The sequence below is a fragment of the Salvia miltiorrhiza genome, chromosome 2 (genome assembly GCF_028751815.1).
Source record: "Salvia miltiorrhiza cultivar Shanhuang (shh) chromosome 2, IMPLAD_Smil_shh, whole genome shotgun sequence".
Classification (NCBI taxonomy): Eukaryota; Viridiplantae; Streptophyta; class Magnoliopsida; order Lamiales; family Lamiaceae; genus Salvia; species Salvia miltiorrhiza.
The window spans coordinates 36,858,513-36,879,765 of NC_080388.1; the positions used below are offsets into that span (position 1 = coordinate 36,858,513).

Consider the following 21,253-nt stretch of genomic DNA (forward strand, 5'->3'; position numbering starts at 1 on the left):
CCGCACACGCACAGTTGGTCAAAAAGCTTGTGCTTTCATTTTTCGCGTGGGGGACAAAAGCTCCCTACTTTTTCAATCTATTTGACGCGAAGTTAGGATTTTACATTTTAATACACCAACTTTTGTTGTTGTCCAAATTTGACACGACTTAATTCTTAAAAATTCAAAAAACAACCCATTTTTGTAAATAATTATACAAAGACCCACTTATGTTATTATTTGGGACATTTAAACCAAAACAAGATATTTCCTTATGATGTTTTCTTTTAATCTTTAATTCGCGCCTAAAATGGTTTAAAAGAAAACATCATAAGGAAATATCTTGTTTTGGTTTAAATGTCTCAAATTATAACATAAGTGGGTCTTTGTATAATTATTTACAAAAAGGGGTTGTTTTTTGAATTTTTAAGAATTAAGTCGTGTCAAATTTAGACAATAACGAAAGTTGGTGTATTAAAATGTAAAATCCTAACTTCGCGTCAAATATGAATTTTTGGCAAAGTTTGTGTATTTAGGTGCAATTTTCCCTTATTATTATTATTATTATTATTATTATTATTATTATTATTATTATTATTATTATTATTATTATTATTATTATTATTATTATTATTATTATCAAATAGTTAGTGAAAGATTAGTAAAAGTAATCATAATGCATAAACACTACCCTTTTAGTCTTTTACACCACCTTTTTCAGCTTTCTTAGTCTCCGTGCCGAACCCCAACTGAGAGTTTTTTTGGTGGACGGAGGGAGTAATTTTTTTTGGGCTGGAGGGTGGGTGGGGGGTTAGCGGTCAGAAAATCAAAATTTTCTGTCATATATACTTTTTACATTTAGTTTTAGTCATATTTGTTTACATTTAATTTTAGTCAATTACGTAATTTGGATGTAGATTGTTTAAGGCCCTTTTTGTATCATCGAATTTGTCTTTAATTTTTTTCTTTAAATTTGATTTAATTTATTAATTTTTGGAACTATATATATATATATATATATATATATATATATATATATAGGGTTAGGTTATATTGAGAAGCTCAAATGTGTTGAGAAGTTGAGAAGCAATTTAATAGATGAACATGCCAATTAGTTTTTATGAACACGAGTTTGATCTGGGGTTCGATCATTGGCGATGACGTATTTTTTAACAAATTAAATAGATTCGTATGTTCGTTAGTTATATTTGGTATCTTCAAAGAATTTATTGATATAGGGTCTAATTACCATGTTCATCAAAATGTACTAAGTGGTTCATCTATCACATTGCTTCTCAATTTCTCAACATATTTGAGCTTCTCAATTGAACCACTCCCTATATATATATATATATATATATATATATATATATATATATATATATATATATATGAGTTTTGATATGCTGAGCGACTAAAGGTGAGCGACTATGTGGGCGACAATCCTAATCAGCATTTCTTTATTAATTTTTTCCACACGCTTATAAAATCAAAATTTGTTGTCTTATAGAGTATTATTGATTCAAGATTTAAGAACCCTTGCTCCCTTGTTTTACAAGCAAAATGGTCGATAAAATGAAATCAGAAAATCATCTATTTTTTCATGTCAAATTGATGAATAAAAAAAGCAACAATGGTTGCTTTGCAAATTTGGATAGTTTCAAACTGCTTCGCAAAGTCTGAGAGAAGAGAGCAAGCAAAGGTTCTCATTATTTCTGTCGATGTTAATTTTTGTCTAATTTGAAATCCAAGTAAAAATTGAATGATCTGAATACACATAGGAGAAGATCCGTTGTAGACACAATTGGCGCAAGGAAACAAAAATCAAGAAGAAAAAATAATTAATGAATTGGGAACAACAATTGGGAAAAAAAGAAAACAACGTGAGAAAGATGGAAACAACAATTGGGTAAGTTATACAGAGAGAGAAAAAGAAAGAGATAACAATTGGGTAAGTTGGGAAGAGAGAGAAAGAAAGAGATGGGAGAAAGATAAGCGAGTGAAAAAAATATTAAAAAGTGCTGATTAGGATGAGTGCTCACGGATTCGCTCACCTTAATCGCCCAGCGCATCAAAACATTATATGAGTTTTGATATATATATATATATATATATATATATATATATATATATATATATATAGATATGGTTGGGTTCATGTGGATCTCTATGCTTATAATAGATCCGTAGATCCAAATCTAGACCACACATTTATGACATGTGGCGCATCAAGATGCATAAAGGCATTTCAAGGCAAAATCTGGAGAGGGGTAAAATTGGAATGTAATTTTCGAAATTAAAAAAAAAAAATTAGATTTTCTCAAAATAGGTATATTTTAGATGCATAAAGTTTCATACGGGAATGCATGAACTTTCATATAAAAATGCATAAAGTTTTATATAAAAATGCATAAGATTTCACCACACCCCTGAACCCCACCCCACCCCACCCCAGAATCCCACCCCCTACCCCCCACCCCCCACCCCCCTCCCAAATTTTTTTATTTTTTTATTTTTTTAAAAACTGATTTTCTGACCGCTGACCCACCCCTACCCCCCACCCCCCACCCACCCCCCACCAATTTTTTTATTTTTTTTATTTTCTCAAAAACTGATTTTCTGACCACTGACCCCCCACCCAATTTTTTTTTGAAAAACTGATTTTTACATGCATAAATAAATTACATGTTTTACATGCATATATTTTCACACAAAAATGCATATACTTTCACACAAAAATGCATTACTTTTTCTGAAAAAATATAATTTTTTTGGGCTGGAGGGTGGGTGGGGGGTTAGCGGTCAGAAAATCAGTTTTTAAAAAAAAAAATTTGTTGGGGGGGTGGGTGGGTGGGGGGTGGGTGGGTCAGCGACTCAACAATCAGAAAATCTGTTTTGAAAAAAAAAAATTAGGGTGAGGGGTGGGGGTGGGTGGGGGGTCAGTAGTCAGAAAATCAGTTTTTTTTTTAAAAAAAAAAAATTGGGTGGGGGGGTTTGGGGTGGGTGTGGGTGGGGTGGGGGTGGGGCAGTGGTGGGGTGGCGAAACTACCAGATTTATTAAAATGAAATGCATTTTTTGTATAATTTAATGCATTTTTATGTGAAAACTTTATGCATTTTTGTTTGATTTTATATGCATGTGAAACATACCTATTTTTGGGGGGTGGTAATGGGGAGGGTTGGGGGGTGGTGTGGGCTGGATTGGGGGGGTGGTGCGGGGTGGGGTGGTGAAAATACCAAAACTGTAAAAATCAAATGCATTTTTCTGTTCAAAGTTATGCATTTCATGTGAAAACTTTATGCATCTTCGTGGAAAACTATATGCATCTAAAATATATCTATTTTGAGAAAATCTAAAAGAAATATATATATTTTTTTAATTATTAAATCCAAAAATTACATTCCAATTTTACCCCTCTCCAGATTTTGCCTTGAAATGCCTTTATGCATCTTGATGTGCCACATGTCATAAATGTGTGGTCTACATTTGGATCTACGGATCTATTATAAGCATTGAGATCTATATGATCCCATTCCTATATATATATATATATATATATATATATATATATATATATTAATTTATCAAATTTTGGCCCGACCTGCCTGGCGGCCCGTATAGGGCCGGGCTGGGCTTCATTGTTCGAGGCCCGTTGAAATTTTGGGCTGGCCCGACCCGGCCCAAAAAATTGCCTAGGCCCGCTGGGTTAGGCTGGGCCGGCCCGGCCCGCAAGGTTTGACAGCCCTACCCATGAACAATACACTAAACATTCACTTCATAAAAAAATTGAAAATGAACCGACCTTGACCAATTTTCTTGATGAAAACCCAATTTTTAGGATGTCATAGTCATCCTGCTCCGCATTGGATGAAATTTATAAGCTCGTCTGTCAAAAAATGATAAACCAATTAACGATTGACTAGCGTATTTGCTGAATTCAAAATGCCATCATCCCGCACCAGTTCATCGTTCTCGTCTCCAAATAGTTGATATTTTGGAAGAGCTAGCGTTTTCATGAAAGCAAGAATGAAGATAGCAAAACTCTCAAACTATACTCAAATAAGTTGAATCGCATATTACAATTTATGCATATCATTTTAACTGTACTATGGTATGATTGATAGATAATAATTACTCCATCCGTCCACGATAAGTGTGGTGTGGATAGGAGGGCACGAGTTTTAAGAAAATAGTGTGGGAGATGTGTATAAAGTAGAGAAAGAGTCCCACCAAAGTTGAATTGTTAGTTAATTAATAAATGATATATGAGATGAGTTTTTTGTAAATATTGTGTGTGAATGAGGTAAAAGTATAAATGTATATTTCCTAAAATGGAAAGACCACACTTATCGTGGACGGAGGAAATTATAGTTATCTTTATTTAAAAACAATGCCTCAATATAATAAATAAATATATTAAGTATCTTTAAACTAAAATACACATCTGTGGCACAAATATATTACCATTAGACGTAATTCATGAATTGTTTAAATTTAATCTATACCATTATTAAAAAAAATTATCCTCAAGGAATTTTACCAAAAAATTAAATATTCCCTGACACAACGAAGTTGAGGCATAGTTCTTTTTGAGCCGTCCCAATGTACTTGAGTTGTTTATTCTTCTTTTTCGGGCAAAAATCTTATTTAACTCAATTAATCTTTTTGGCTCTCATCTCTAACTCGTCACTCACACTCTTACTTTCTCTCTCTCTATTCTCGAACAAATCCCTCCTTCTCCATCTCTCTATCTTTTTGCACTGGACGACCTTTTGTGACTTATTTCATTGCGATCAAATGCAAACGGCGATGTCGTAGTTTGAGACGCACTACAAGAAAATGCGGTCCAAACAACCAAATTTTCAGTAGCAAAACACAAAAAATGATTGTTAATAGATGCAACGATCGATTTAACGATTGTTTGTATGTGTTGTTGTTTGTATCGTCGTTTTCGACGTTAACGGTAGTTTTTTTCGATAGTTACGTTAACAACCATTTTTTAAAAAACAACCACCATTTTTTTGGTATTTAAATACTGTATTTTCGTCGGATATTTATGACATAACAAAAGTATAACGATCGAACGTACAGTCATTAGATAACGATCGTTTCATTTCGATCGTTGATTGTCCTTGCTATTTAACGATCGTTTCTTAGACAGTCGTTAGTTAACGACTGACATTTATTTTTAAATATACATTTATTTTTAAAGTAGTTTTCGATCGTTAAATAAAAAATTATGCTTTTTTATTATTATTATTTTATTTTTCTATTTTGTTTAACAAAATAAGTAACACGAAATCAAACTACAACAATAGCATTGAAAATCCAAAATGCATAAAAGTAGCAAATATGTCCACAAATTTAGACATTCATGATAAAAGTATTCAAAGTATGTATCTAGTAGTGTCTAAATAAAACGAACTAATCAAAGGTTAGGGTGAGACTGATCGTAGGCATTCAAGGAGGAAGGTCGATATATCTGCATGAGGTGCATGATTTGCATCTACATCTCCTCAATCTTATGGTTTATATCCTCATTTTTCCGTTTTCTTTACTCTAGCTCCTCAGTCAATGTGGCGAGCTTAGCCTAAAGAGCAAGTGAGTGAGGAACTTGGGAGGTGCTAGTGGACTGCGTGCTAGATCCGCCGGGGGAAGATATGATCTTCGACATCATCATACCTAACCCCATGATGCGCCCCTTAAGTCAAGAGTCACGACTTCGCGAAAGATGCGATCCACGTATGATGATGCGAAAGAATGGTGGCAGCGCCTCAGGGGATTAGGGTTTGAGAGAGAAAGGGAGTGCAAAAGTAAGAAAAGAGAGAGACTGTGTTTTTTACATACAAGAAAGAAGGGGCCACTACTACAAAATTTCACATACATAACACTTCATACATAACGGTTTTTTTAAAAAACCGTTATGTATGAGCGCATTTTCTAGAAAAGACAACGGTTTTGAAGAAATCCGTTATCTATGTAGTGTTATCCATAACAATAGATAACAGTATGATGTAATCCGTTATCTTTTAGCGTTATCTATTAGTTACATACATAACGGTTTATCCAACCGTTAAGCCAACCGTTATCTATTAACACTTTTTTACAACAGTTTTTTTACCGTTAAGAAATGCGCCTCTCAATACTGTTATGTATTAACATTATTTTTTTTCTTTTTTTAATAAAGTTTTTTTTAATTGTTATACTTTAGGTAAAATTCGAAACCTAACTCCAAATATGATTTTCAAGCTTCTGCTCCAATACTCCTAACACACCCGCCGCCTCCCCCCGGTGACGCCGCGCCGGACGACGCTGCACGAGCAACCGGACGCCGGTGCCAGTGAGTCAGTGACCGCCCCTGCCCCCACCCACCCTGCATCGCGTTGCCTCTGACGCCGCTCTTCTCGCAGCAGCAGATCGAGCGGCGGAGCACCCTTCTCCCCTCCACCGAGCACGAGCAGACCACCCCTCTCCTTCGCCGACGCCGCTCTTCTCGCAGCAGCAACAGCAGATCGGGCGTTTTGCTTCTCCGTCTGACACCTACCACACCCGTCTCTCTCTCTCCGTCCGTTAGGCCTAGCAGCTGTCGCCGGTCGAGCTCTCAATCGCAGACCCTAGGAGCCGCCGATGTCGCCGCCGCCTTCTACAATAGCCACCACCAAGGTAGAATCCCTAATTATTCATCCCTTACGCAAATCTCATTCCAAATCCCTAATTTTTGAACTTTGTTGGTAACAATATGATTTAGATTAGGGCTTTTGCTCGAATTTTTTAAATTATCTGAAGCTATTTTGCTCAAATTTTTTAATTTTGTCAAGCTATTTTGCTCAAGTTTTTGAATTATCTCTTTGTTATTCGATTTTCCTCAATTGTAAGAATGAAACACGTTCTCATACATAATCACTTTCATTTCTTCATACTGTTACTGAGACCAGTCTGATTACAATGTTTCTTCGGAGATCAAATCTAGTTTGGATGAGGTTGAAATCAAAACTTGAGAAAGAAAGGTGAGATGAAGATTATTTGGACAGTCACGTTGTCAGCATAGTTTACACATCATAGCTACCTATTTAGCATTACCTGAAACATTATTTGTTTTTTCTATTCTTTGTTTTCTTTTTCTAATTGCTGCATTTGTTAATCTTTCTAGGAAAGAAGAGTAACAAATGACAAGTTCTCATTTCCCATATACTTGTGCTATATGGTTTATGCTCCTCTTTACATTGCTGGACCAATCATTAGCTTCAATGCATTTGCCTCGCAGGTTTGTTCTGGCATTCACCCTAACTTAATGAGGTCTTAATTTGCTCAAAAATAGCACCAAATCAATCTGTATTTTTATACATTGTGTTCCAAATGAATATTTTTACTTGAATATCCATTTTGTTTTTTAACTTGATAGCATTGGGGTACATGTTACATAGTGATTTGTCATTAAAAGGTTCCTTCATACACTAATCCCCTTTGTTAACCAGAAGAGTAGGACATGGATACTTAAACAAAAGAGTAATGTAGTACAACTGCTCAATGCCAAATTCTCTTCAACACATGGTGAATTTGCTTGTACCATTTTCTTTTGTTCTTTCCTTTATTGCCTATGTTTAATTTTAATATTCCCAAATTAACACATGTTTTTTTGCACAAACCGTATCCTACAATTATGAATGGTTTCTTTAGAAGGTATTTATAAATATATTTTCAAATTTCTGGCAGTTGGATTCTCCCCAGAACATATACTCATCCCGAGATATTGCTTGGTATGGATTCCGATGGGTTTTTTGTCTTTCACTAATGGAAGTCATGACACAGTTCTTTTACTATAATGCCTTTGCTATTAGGTAAGCATTTAAATTTATAGCTATTTATAACAAGGCGGTATTAAACTTTATACATTGAGAAATTGAATTATTGTCTGCAGTGGTTTGTGGAAACAATTGTCTCCAATGGACATCTTTATCATTGGATATGGTGTAAGTTCTGCTCTTAATATGCTTTGGTTCTCCTAAAACTGAAAGCAGTTCTACTTCTGTGAATACCTACTTCTACTGTATTCTAGCTGTTGAAATTAGTCTTTGTAATTGTGAAATGTGGAAAAATCTAATTAACTTATGAAGAGTTCCTAGCTGCTTATCACTTAATGTGATTTGAATACGAATTCCATCATGTGTGTGTCTCTTTCTGGAAAGTTGAGTAGCATCTGACTTAGAAGTGGGCATGGCTCAAACTCTTATGCTGGGTACTAAAGGTGGAACTGCAGTGCTTAGTAATTGCTTTCTCTTCACTTGGCCATTCTTACATCTTCTCCTGCTCTATTGACTTGTATACATTATTTTTTTCTGGATGAAGTTGTTTGCTGATATTTTATTGTTTAGGTATTGGAAGTTGTCTCTAATGGTTTCATCCTGACAAATCTTCTCATCCTCAAGCTCACCAATCTTTTGTTAAGTTGAATAAAGCATTTAAAGATTTACAGGATCCTGAGAAGGTGAGGTTTGTTAAACGTTTATGGCTTTGTAATAACATTTTGATTTTTATTTTATTTTATTTTATTTATCTCTGCTTCTATCTGTGCTGTGCTTGTGAATAGTTTGGTACATGCGTTGAACCGCTGGAAATTTAATTGATTCGGAAATAAAATGCTTCTTATTCGTTGTCACTTGCCTAAACCTCTGGACAAAGTGGAAGACTTTTTGTGCTTATATGCTTCTAACTACACAGGAAATGAGAGAAGTACATTAGTGTTGCAGAATCTCATAAATTAATGCATTGTATAAAGCTAGTTTTTGCCTCTTTGCTTACGAATAACTAAAACCATATGCATGTTTCTTGATGTTTTAAGTATATGATTTTTAATTAATCTTTGTATCTTAATCTATTACCATTTTTTGTAGCGAAAAGCACTAGATGACAAGTTAAAGGAAAAGGAGGAACGAGAAGCATTTCAGGTACCAGTATCTCCATGATATGATAGTCTGTTAGACACCTCCTGCTGTTTATACTTGCAGAAAAATGTTCTATATTTGCAGATAGAGCTGAAAGCAATGCGTGAAGCTGCTCAATGGAGACGTCTTCAAGGTTTAGCATCTTCTGTAAATTCCTTGGTGTTGCTTGCATGTGATGGGCTTGAAGCTCTGAACAGACTGAAGTAATATAATTATTCATTAATTGCTTGGCGTCTATATTGTTTGTTTGCTAGGGGAGCAGGTGGGAACTCAGATTTCAGTGATGAAATGGGCAATGAACTTAGCTAAATGAGTGCGGCACCTGGGCTAAGGTGATTTTCGTGCCCAATCTTTTTTTTGTTGTCTGCTTTTTAGATTAAATGTGCCTTATACTTCATGTATCCATCTATGTCTTGCATGCTGCCATATGTTTTGGTGTAACTGTAGGTTCTTGAATCGGGCAGCGCTGAAGAGTCTAGATGAGTTTGGAATAGAAGGTTCCATGATAAGTCCATGGAAAAGATGCTGCTATTTGGGCGATATTAAGAAGCTGGTGCTTGTATGGTGGGAGAATTGTTAGACAGAAATGTATGTGATGTTTACTACATGCGCATGTAGTAAAACATGTATTAACAGGCAACTTGTGTAGCTCGAATTGTTGGATGCTATGTTATATATGCTAATATTATCTTGTCAATCTTATTTTATTATTTGAATTTTTCTTATTGATTTTTAGATATAAATAAAAGAAAAAATTGAGAATAAATGAAAAATATGCGGAAAACTGTCATCTAATACATGTAAAACTGTTATCTATAATGAAAAAGACAACAAAATAAAAGTCATGTATTCTAATTAAAGATAACGGTTAAAATCGTTATAAAAACTGCAAAAATCGTTATAAAAAGTGCAAAAAATCGTTATAAAAAGTGCAAAAAACCGTTATGTATTCTATCAAAGATAACGGTTAAAACCGTTATAAAAAGTGCAAAAAACTGTTAACTATGATAAAAAAAAATTAATACATAACGGAAAAATCTTAATACATAACGGTGAAAAACCGTTATGTATTCTATCAAAGATAACGGTTAAAACCGTTATAAAAAGTGCAAAAAACTGTTAACTATGATAAAAAAATAAATAAAAAATTAATACATAACGGAAAAATCTAAATACATAACGGTGAAAAACCGTTATGTATACCCTTTATAGATAACGGATGCGTACTGTTATGTATGACGCATCGTACCGTTATCTATGCTACTATACATAACGGTTTTGAAACCGTTGTGTATGACGTATAGAATAGATAACACCACTATACACAACGGTTTTTTTGCTCATAGATAACGGATTTTATCCGTTATCTATGAGCGTTTTTCTAGTAGTGGGCGGAGTCATTCTGTCCAAAACATTTATTTTAATTATAATTTATTGAAATTATGTTTGGGGAATAACTAGTGATTTTCACTATTTTGTATGACTAATCTAAAATTCGCCTCAAATTATTATTACGGCTTTTAGGACCCATTTGTAAATGTATTGTGGAATAAAATTATATTATTTAGTTAATATAATAACAATTAATTGTCTAGAGTAATTTTCAAACTATTTTTCTAAAAATATAAACTATTGCAATCAGAGTTATACGTAAAAATACTTAAATATCTTCTTACATGAATAAAGCTGGATAAGATGGTGCCTTGAAAAGATTTTTCCAGACGCTCTAGGGTTTTTCTAGGGTTCTGAGAAAAGAGTCGTTCGCAGCCGCACGCGAGAGTTTCTTCTATCTGGTGAAGGGATAGTGAGTGAGTTTGAGCATTGTTCTGATCTAGGAGAGGGATTGGACATGGATCCCGAGGAAATCCAACGACTTGTGGATCAACTAAAATTGGCAGAAGAGTCGGATAAATCTAATGTGGCTCTCACTGCCACGCTTACGGAGAACCTACGAAGCAGTACTAAATTATGTCTAGTGGGAAGAATCTTCACTTGCAAGCAAATAAATCGTGATTTATTGCTCTCACAGTTACTGATTATTCTTTAGACGCAACAAAGGGTTGATGTGGAGATTGTGGGGCCCAATCTCTTTATTGCACAGTTCAACTCTATTATGGACAAGAAGCATGCGTTACACGATGGCCCTTGGCACTTTTTTCAAGGATTTGTTGTCTTTTGCTGAGATAGAGGGTTTTCAAAACCCTTCAGAAGTTAAATTTGAGACATTTACGGGATGGATCCAATGCCATAACCTGCCCGTGGAATGTATGCATCTGAATGTGGTGAGACGAATATGCGAATAGATTGGAACAGTTATTGAAATTGATATGGGAGTAGGGGGCTGTGCATGGGACGTTTTGCAAGAGTTAGGGTTTGTTGGAGCCTAAACAAACCTCTCCAACGCTTCGTGCGTTGACTGCTTGACGACGCAATGGAGGGCTCTATTATTCTTCTTTTGTATGAGAAGTTACCAAAATTTTGTTTTAAATGTGGAAAGATCGGCCATCTGCTACGTTTTTGCGAGGAACATACAAGGGGTAATAAGGAATTGAAATATGGTACATGGCTTATGGCACCAAAGGCATTCGAGGCTTGTAGGAGGGTCAGTCCCCATATGATCCTGGCAACTGGAGGAGCCTGTTCCTCGAGTCAGAGTCGTGGAGAGAGTGGTGACTCGACAAGACTGACCTCGAGGGGGAAATAGGATGGAATGAAGGTTATAAATAAGGCCCAGATTGAGACGGGGGTAAGAAGCAAACAATCAGACACGAGTAGTAGCACTGGGATGGATATACGTGACAAGGATAATCCTAGTTTGGGTATCATACAGGACCGAACTGAGAAGACACCAACAAGGGATAAGGAGAGGAGTATAAGCAAGGGAGGGACTGATGAGGGGAAATGGAAGGAGCAGGGGGGGGGGGGAAATGGGTTTATGCAGATGGAGATGGAGGGTGGAGCGGAAGCTGAGGACCAAGGGGTGAGGGAGATTGTTGTGGAGACTGGTACATGTAGCAAGGGAGGTGAGGGTGACGGTGCTCGTAAGACCAGTTGGAAGAGGAGAGCTAGGGAGGATACTATTCAAGAGGAGGGAAGAGGGAGGTGAGGAGGTCGTAGAGGTAGGGGATCAGCCCGAGTACGGAAGGGAGAGGGGCAGCGCGAGGGAGATGAGGTCGTGGGGGGACTGGTGAGGGAGTGGAGAAAAAAAAGAGTGACTGATGGCCCGAGTGTGGAACTTGCTGGAAAGTCCCAAAAGAAAAGAAAATAGGACTCTATACTAGAGGTGGGTATAGAGACCCCTGTATCAAAACACCCACGCTTGTCTGAGGAAGATGATATAAATGTAACGGCTGAGGCTGTGGCGTAGCCCCGCTGAGAGCAATGAGTTGTTTAGCTTGGAATGCGAGGGGACTAGGAAACCCCAAAGCATTCCATGAATTTTGGTGTTTAATCACCGCAACCTCCTTGGGGATTATTTTTGTGTGTGAAACAAAACTCGTTACTAGCAAATGTACACGATGGAAAACGCAGTTGGGATATGATGGTTTGTTTACGGTGGATGCGAGGGGCAAGAGTGATGGTTTGGCGATCATGTGGAAACAACCGTGGGATGTCCATATAGTTTCCTATTCTCAGGGGCACGTGGACTGCATGGTGCATATGGGAGAGACGTCTTTTAGGCTGACTGATTTTTATGGAAGTCCTGAGACCGAGAACAGAAGGTTCTCATGGACTTTACTGAAGCGATTGAGTGATCAAAATGGGATGCATGGTGTCCCATAGATGGTGGCGGGGGATTCCAATGAAATCCTCACAAGTTCTGAAAAGATGGGTGGAAGGGATTCCACCTCGGCAGAAGCAAGATTTCCATGAAACTGTCATGTATTGCAGGTTGCACGAGTTCGAGAAACCAAATACTGAATTTACTTGGTGTAATAAGAGAGAGAGAGAGCTATGATGTTTGAAAGGTTGGACAGATTTGTGATTAACCGTGAATGACAAGGCATGTTTGGTTGGAATGAGGTGAGGGTTTTTAGTTACTTTAGATTTGACCATCGGCCCATCTTTTGTAGTTTTGAGAAAGAACGACAACCTATCATTTGTTGGGGAAAGGGTCATTTTCATTTTGAGGATAAATAGTTTATGGAGAGAAATTTTGTGCCGGATTTTTTATGTGAATGGTCTTCGCTGAGTTTTGAACCAGATCTTTCTACCAAGCTGGAAAGGTGCCGAGTTTTTCTGCAGAAATGGGCAGGTAAGAAGTACGATGCTCTAGGTAAGGAAGTGGCGAAACTCAGGAAAGACAGGAATGAGATGATGAAGATGGTGGGCAGCAAAATCAATGAGGCAGATTTCTCGAGATTACTAGAAAGATTGCAAAGATGGTGGAGGAGGAGGCGCGCCATTGGAAACAACAAGCGAGGGTGAATTGGCTTGCTAATGATGATCGAAACACACGTGCTTTTCATGATCAAGCTTCAAAAAGGCGGAAGAAGAATACTATTAAGCAGTTGAAGGACGAGAATGGTGATAAGGCGAAGGTTATCCAGAGGTATTTTGCGCGGCTGTTTACTTCTTCGAATCCCAGCGCTAATGATATAAACAAGGTGGTTAATACTATTGAGGAAAGGATTCAGACGACGATTATGAGACTCTGAATAAGCCTTTTGATACGGAGGAGGTTAAGAGGGCCATGTTTGACATGCACTCGACTAAAGCACCTAGTCCGAATGGGTTTAATGCCTGATTTTTTCAGCAGTTCTGGCCTGCTATGGGTGATTTTATCACTAAGGAAGTGTTGGATATTCTTAATAGGCGCAGAAGAGTGGATGGGTGGAATGACACCCTCATTGGTCTAATACCGAAAGTGGATAAACCGGAGAGTGTGGCGGAGTTTCGACCCTTGAGCCTATGCAATACGTCGTACAAAATAGTCTCCAAGGTTATTGTGAATAGACTTCAAGGGGTTTTGGGGAGATTAATTGATCAAACGCAGAGTGCGTTCATCAAAGGCCGGCAAATTACAGATAATATTCTTATCAGTTTTGAATGTCAACATTAGATTCGTAGCAAAAAGAAGGTATGGTTGCTTTCAAACTGGATATGAGCAATGTTTATGTAGTGCCCCAAAATATTTTTAACTACAAAATTTTTAAATTCTTTAATTTTTTGCTATTTAAATTTTAAGTCTTATAAGTCGCGCCTAGATATTGCATGAGCATGAGCATTTTAATTATAATAAATTCTAAGCATTCATTATTATTATTATTATTATTATTATTATTATTATTATTATTATTATTATTATTATTATTATTATTATTATTATTATTATTATTATTATTATTATTATTATTATTTTAGGTAAGATTTACCCTAATTTACTTTTCCTTTCTTATTAAATCTAAATTTTGGTAAGATTTCTTCTTGATTGATTCATCTGCCAAAATAAACCCTTGCCTTCTAGTATAAATATCACCACTCTTTATTCTTTTCCTCACACTCACAAATCACCAAACTCTTCTACCGAGTGAGGTAAAATCTCTTTCTTGCGTCTTCTTTTCTATTACTATGGTTGCTGTTCTTTTTCGTCCAAGAGAAGGACAATATCTCTTTTCTTTTGCCACTAAGCCATTACCTTATTTTTAATGAATATGGCACATCTTTCTTTTTTTTTCTATTTCCCTCATCTTGCTTTGTGTCATATTTTCGTATATATATAGTTATAAGCAATACTTTTCAATTTCTGTTTAATTTCTTTCTCCCAACATGCTACTGCAAGTGTATTATATATATATATATATATATATATATATATATATATATATATATATATATATATATATGTGTGTGTGTGTGTGTGTATGTAATGATTACCTAGTTTATGCTATTGTACGTATATAATCTATTAGGCAATACTTATTAGTATTTTTATTTGAATTGACCTAGTTTATGCTATTGTACGTATATAATCTATTAGGCAATACTTATTAGTATTTTTATTTGAATTGTTTAAAGTTGAGCAATCATTTTTTTTAATCTATATACATATATTTGAAATATGCGATCTGGATTTATATATATATAGGCATACTTGTTTTTAAGTGTGCTTATTTTAAAGTATATTCTTTTAAGTATTCTAATTTTTATTCTATTTTATTTTATTTTATTTATAAGTATTAAGAATATACTTTTTATAGATCCATCATTACGTGCACTCATTGTTTTAGCATATTTTAATTATGATTTTATAATTCATTTTAGGAACGGCGCGCAAGGCTTAATTATTTAATTGCGAGATTTATCCAAGAAAGGTTAAGGTGGGGTTATAACGTTGCATTTAACATTTATCCTTATTATACGTTTTACTCAATTTATATGTGTGAGAAGCAGGCAGAGCCTCCGGGCTATGAGACAGAAAGTTATAGCCTATGGGCTATATGAGACAGAAAGTTATAGCCTACGGGTTATATGAGAAAGAAAGTTATAGCCTACGGGCTATATGAGATAGAAAGTTATAGCCTACGGGTTATATGAGAAAGAAAGTTATAGCCAACGGGCTATATGAGACAGAAAGTTATATAGCCTTCGTGCTAAGAGACAGAAAGTTATTGCTTTCGGGTAATATGAAAGAGCAGACAGTTTTTTTGCACTTATATTTTGTTGTGATTCTTATAATATGGATAAATGCACCCCACTGAGTTTATTGTACTCACCCCAAAACAATATTATTTTCAGGAGATGGCTCGGGCGATGCGAGGCAGGGCGAATGATGGTCAAGATAAAAAAAGAAATAACATTTTATTTTCAATTGGAATAAAGACTCAGTTTATGATGTTTATTTACTTTTCTCAGTTGGATTTAGGTTTTAGTTATTTAAATATTGAAATCTTATTATTTTTAATCAAAGTACTTCTTTTTATTTAATAAGAAAATTGGGGCGTCACAGCTTATGATCGGGTGGAATGGAATTACTTGGAGGCATATGGGTTTCCCAGAAAGATTGAGGGAGCTTATTATGAGCTACGTCCGATTGTTTCTTTTAGTTTTCTCTTGAATAGAGGAGTGTATGGAGAACTTAAGCCAACTCGTGGAATTCGGCAGGGGGACCCTTTATCCCCATTTTTATTTGTGATGTGTGCTCAAGGTTTGGCTTCCATGATGAGGCGAGCTGAGACGGAGAGAAAGATACATGGAGTGAATTTTATCCCTAATAGTTGAGCATTGGGACTTTATAAGAGAGCGTCTGGTCAGAGTATTAATTTTAATAAGTCTTCGGCTACTTTCAGTCCTAATACTCATCAAGGACATCAAGAGGCAGTTCTTGCTGCATTGGGGGTTCAGGCTGGGTTGGCAGTTCAGAAGTATCTGGGACTCCCGGCTTTTTCGTTGCGACAAAAGCGGGTTCAGTTTGGATATTTAGTAGAGAAGGCGCAGAAAAAGTTAATGGTGTAGAATAACCGAGAGTTTTCAGGTGGTGGCAAAGAAGTTCTCATAAAGGCTGTGATACAATCGATTCCAACATATACCATGCAACGTTTCAAAATTCCCGAAGGCATCTGTGATGATATCAATCGTCTTTATGAAAATTTTTAGTGGGGTGATAAGGAAGAGAAGAGGAAGTTACACTGGCAAAAATGGGAGAGTTTATGTAAGCCGAAGGAATATGGTGGATTAGGATTCCGGGATCTAAAAAGTTTTAATAAAGCCCTTGTAGCAAAACAACTTTGGCGGATGATCAGAAACCCGCAATCGCTTGTTGCTCGGGTTTTTCGTGTGAGATACTACAGCAGCGGGAACATTATGGATGCTCCGGTGCGGACGGATACGTCATATGTGTGGCGATCCTTGGCTTGGAGTCGGTCCTTGATCAAAAAAGGCAAAATCTGGAGAGTGGGTGATGGCCTCAATATTCGAGTGTTTAAGGATAAATGGGTGTCAAGTTGGCAGAGGGAAAATTTGAAGACTGGAGGGAATGAGGAGGATCAAGAGATAAGAGTGGCGAAGCTTTTGACTGCTGATGGAAAATGGGATAATATAAAAGTCCGCCATCATATTGAGCTTGGTGCTGCTGAGGCTGTTTTGAAGACGCCAGTTGGTGAACATGGAGGTATAGGTGAAGAACGGTGGCAGTTTTAGGCGCGGGGGGATTTCACAGTAAAGTCCGCCTATCTAGCAAAGATTGGATTTTATGATGAACATTTGCACATGAGCGAACAGGATCCGAAATGGTGGAGTAAGCTGGTATGAAATCTTTCTATTTCATCTAAGACAAAGATTTTCCTTTGGCGGGCGTATTCTAATCTTATACCAACGGATGCTAATTTGAAGAGTCATCATGTTCCGGTTGAAGGGGTGTGTACGAGGTGTTGGAGTAGGTTGGATACTTCGGAACATGCAATGGTTTTCTGCACAACCATTAAGGATATTAGGAAGACGTCACGTTTTTAGAGGATTTTGAAGCGAGGCAGGGGGCTGGACTTGGTCAGTTTGGCATGGTGTATAAGGCGAGAATTTAGTGGGGACTGGAGAGGAGTTTGAGTTGTGGTCTATTTTATTGTGGCAAATTTGGATTATGCTATGTAAGTGGAAACATGATGGAAATTAGTAGACTAAAGTTGCGTCGGAGGCTGATAGTATTGCTGCTTGGGAAGCCTTCCAAGCTGCCAAACTAGCGTTTTCCTTACCAACCATCATGGGTGTTGAAAAGGGGTTGATGAAGTGGCAGAAACCTCGCCGAGGAACTTATCATGTTGATGTAGATGCGTTACATGATGTGCGCGAGGGAATTTTTGGAGTAGGAATTGTGATTCAAGATGAGGAAGGCAGAATAAGGTTAGCCATGGCGAAAAGAATTGGGCCGTCTTCGAATCCTTTGATAGCGGATGTGATGGCTGTTGTGCATGGGATAACGACGAGTATTGAGGATGATTTGATGCCGATAACTATTTTCACGGACTCCCTTCTTGCTGCTCGTGTGATGGCGGGGCCGGAAGACGATCGCAATTTCCTGCCGGAGGACATTCGTGACATTCTTCAAGTGGCACGTGAGAGTTGTTTATTGGGGGTGCGTCATATGTTTAGAACGACAAATGTTGTAGCCCATAGTCTTGCGTAACATGCGCGTAGTATTGAGTCATCGGTAGTTTGGACTCAAGTTTTTTCGAGATGGATCCAGGATCTTGTAAGGAATGATGTTTCGTAATAAGATTTCATGGATTCCGCTTAAAAAAAAAAGTTGGATAGGATCCTTTGTTTCATAATTTATCGTGTTTCACTTTTAATTTCTCTATTTTATAATTATTTTTTATAAAACTTAATAGTATTATTATATAATAAACTCTAATTAATACTCCCTTCATCCACAAAGAGTGTGTGGTGAAGTAGAGGTAGAGATTTTAATAAAATAGTTGGACAATGAGATTTTAGTGCTGAAACGTGAAAGGTCCCACAAATGATAATATTGGACCCACTAAATTATAAAAGTAAAGGGTGAATATTTTGTAAATATGGAGTATGAATGAAGTTTAAAATATAAGGGGAAGTTTCTAAAAAGAGAAAACACACCATTTTTGTGGACGGAAAGAGTATTTATCACTAAAAATTAATTTTTTTAAAAATATATACCCTAATTTTAAATTAATTAACGAAAATATATCCATTATTAATTTAAATAAATATAAAAAATAATAATAAACTTTAATTGAATGAGTAAACTCTTATCTATATCTATATATCTATATATATATATGAAACACCAGTTTTTGTTCCAGCCAATTTTTCTCTTTCCTCCAATTATGCATTTTTTTCCACATTTTCGCTCTCCGCTCTCTATCACACGTTTTGTTTTTTCACTATTTTTTTTCATACAATTTCTCTCTCTTTCATACTTGAGTGATTTTCTTTAAAAAAAATAATTAAAATTGATATATGAAAAGATATTCTATATGTATCTTAAATTAAAGATAATGATAAGATATTTAATTTGGTATAAAAAAAAAATCATAAAATATGAATTTGAAACAAATAAGTTATTATAATTAAAAAATTTATGATAATTATCTTTCTCTCTATTCTTTTATATTTTTATCTCTTCCTTTTTTGCACTATTATTATTGTTGTTATTATATCCTAATTGTTTTATTGTAATTTAATAATTGTTGTTATTATATATATATTTTTCTCTCTCTCTCTTTACTACAAAAAATCTTTTATCTTTCCTCTTTTGATAAAAAATTAATTTAGAATGAATAAGTTGTGATTATTTAAGTTTTTATCTTTCCTCTTTTGTTCTTTCCTCTCTATTTTAATGAGTGTTAATTTTCTCTTTAATGGAATGTTTACTTTTTTCTATTATATTAATTTAATTATTTTTCATTTTTTCTTTTTTGTAGTTTTAGATAAAAATAAGTAAATATCATCTGTTTGTGTTTACATATAGTTTTTAAATTATAATAGTTTAAATGTAACTCTTTTTTAAAAATAAGTTTTTTGTATTAATGTTAATATAACTTTGTAGATGAAATTAGTATATATATTAAAAAATATAATTTCAAATATTTTTTTTATATTTGTGAATCATTTATTTATTATGATGCATCATACTTTATAATTATAATAAAGTATAATGCTAATTTTCATTATCAGATAATTATTAAGTATTTAATAACTATAATTGTCATTACACTTTATACATTGAAAATTTACGTTTTCAAATCCATAATTTTATCGAGTAATTGATGTCGTTTAATTTCGATATTCGCCGTGCATCGCACGGGAGATCGTTCTAGTTAAATTAATATCAAAGAAAAATTAAAATTTACAACAAAAATTGTAAGACGTAGGATCTCATTTGGATTTAGTATTGGAACAAAATATACTCCGCATATTGATATTTTGATTTTTAAACATCTCTTCTCCAACTTACCCCACCAACAAAGTTCTCGATTCAGAATCCCTAAATCTTTTCGCACAAACTGTAATTTTCATAAGAGTAACAGAAGCAGAATCCTCGCACCAGAAAATATTCATAGTAGGGCAGAAATGAAAAAGGCCAGAGCTTTTCCAGTAATTCAACCTATGCGCTAGAATCTGCAAACCCCGATCAAAGAGAAAGGCAAAGAAGAAGCACAAGGGGTTTTGGTTGAGACTTTCTGCCGAACATGTGGTGGGCTGACCTGAAAGCTGCTTTGGGGCAGAGAATCAACCTTGAAGGCATCGCTTGCGCCGTGGGAATTGTGTCGAAAGAGCAGCATTTGGCGATCCCGCATGTCAGTGTGCCTGACATAAGGTATATCGATTGGGCTGAGCTGAAGAAAAGGGGATTTAAAGGCGTCGTCTTTGATAAGGATAACACCATTACTGTTCCTTACTCTTTGAGCTTGTGGCCACCCCTGGGCTCGTCGATAGACCAGTGTAGATCTTTGTTCGGCGATAATGTCGCCGTGTTCAGTAACTCTGCGGGTAATTTCATTGATTTTGAAGATTTTTTTGTATTCTCTTTGTTGAGTGGTCTGTATTTGTAGGATTGAGTGAGTATGACCCTGATGGTGAGAAAGCTAGAGCTCTCGAGGATTCTATTGGGATCAAAGTGATAAGGCACAGTAAGTATGTTTTTGTCTATCTCTTGAAAATACAGTTGCCATGATCGAGTAGCGTATCAAAATTGTAGGAACGAAGAAGCCTGCGGGATCAGCTGAAGAAATTGAAGAGCTCTTTGGTTGTGAATCCTCTAGTCTTGTTATGGTGGGATCCTATTTTCTTGATTGATTGTTTTGTTTGATTTGGGCTAAAGTGTTGCGTGGATCACAGGTGGGGGACCGTCCTTTTACAGATATCGTTTATGGGAATAGGAATGGGTTTTTCACAATACTAAGTGGATCCTTGAGTCTTGCAGAGGAACCTTTGATCGTTAGGCAGGTTGGTCGCTTCAACCCATTTTCCTTACCTTAACTTGCTTTGTTTCATATCACAACTATTACTATTACTTGCTTCCACTCATTTAAGTGGTTTTGCATTCCCCTCCAAGAATAGTATCCATTAGTGAGACAAATATTTGCAGGTGAGGCTTCTTGAGGTTGCTCTTGTAAAACGATGGTCTGAAAGTGGAGTGAAGATGACCACTCAGTCTTGTTCCGGATTCTATGGTGTGTGTAAAAGATATACCACTCTCATAGTCATCTATGAATATGGTTTCCAAAATGATATTGTTTTTGTGGGTAATAGGATATTTGAAAAAATTCGGACCAACTCCAGCATTCTTGATTAATGATGAAGTTTCTATGTCTGCTTTCGATATTGATGATGGTGTGAACGTGCTTGCATATTTCTT

General features: G+C 35.8%; 2 protein-coding genes and 1 long non-coding RNA gene across 3 annotated transcripts; all 3 read left to right on the top strand.

Moving 5' to 3' along the window:
* The first annotated feature begins 7,134 nt into the window (after positions 1–7,134).
* On the top strand, positions 7,135–8,098 carry LOC131012243 (membrane-bound O-acyltransferase gup1-like). Its single transcript, XM_057940160.1, has 3 exons — positions 7,135–7,244; positions 7,694–7,818; positions 7,899–8,098. The coding sequence occupies exons 1-3, from the start codon at positions 7,182–7,184 to the stop codon at positions 7,984–7,986; spliced, it is 276 nt and encodes a 91-aa protein (XP_057796143.1). The 5' UTR covers positions 7,135–7,181; the 3' UTR covers positions 7,987–8,098.
* Positions 8,099–8,376: 278 nt separating this feature from the next.
* On the top strand, positions 8,377–9,060 carry LOC131012252 (uncharacterized). Its single transcript, XR_009097249.1, has 3 exons — positions 8,377–8,465; positions 8,872–8,925; positions 9,007–9,060. It is a non-coding gene; the product is annotated as an uncharacterized LOC131012252 (long non-coding RNA).
* Positions 9,061–19,745: 10,685 nt separating this feature from the next.
* Positions 19,746–21,221, top strand: LOC131012236 (phosphatidylglycerophosphate phosphatase 1, chloroplastic/mitochondrial-like). Its single transcript, XM_057940152.1, has 5 exons — positions 19,746–20,385; positions 20,448–20,525; positions 20,594–20,667; positions 20,734–20,841; positions 20,984–21,221. Exons 1-5 carry the CDS (start codon positions 20,085–20,087, stop codon positions 21,188–21,190), a joined length of 768 nt encoding a protein of 255 aa, XP_057796135.1. The 5' UTR covers positions 19,746–20,084; the 3' UTR covers positions 21,191–21,221.
* Positions 21,222–21,253: the final 32 nt, after the last annotated feature.

Bases quoted from the DNA above. Each gene is read 5' to 3' on its own strand.
- LOC131012243 (XM_057940160.1), top strand. From the start codon at position 7,182: ATGGTTTATGCTCCTCTTTACATTGCTGGACCAATCATTAGCTTCAAT. The intron at 7,245-7,693 runs GTTTGTTCTGGC...AATTTCTGGCAG, and splicing joins TCAATGCATTTGCCTCGCAG to TTGGATTCTCCCCAGAACAT. The intron at 7,819-7,898 runs GTAAGCATTTAA...TATTGTCTGCAG, and splicing joins TATAATGCCTTTGCTATTAG to TGGTTTGTGGAAACAATTGT.
- LOC131012236 (XM_057940152.1), top strand. From the start codon at position 20,085: ATGTGGTGGGCTGACCTGAAAGCTGCTTTGGGGCAGAGAATCAACCTT. The intron at 20,526-20,593 runs GTAAGTATGTTT...TCAAAATTGTAG, and splicing joins GATCAAAGTGATAAGGCACA to GAACGAAGAAGCCTGCGGGA. The intron at 20,668-20,733 runs GTGGGATCCTAT...CGTGGATCACAG, and splicing joins AATCCTCTAGTCTTGTTATG to GTGGGGGACCGTCCTTTTAC.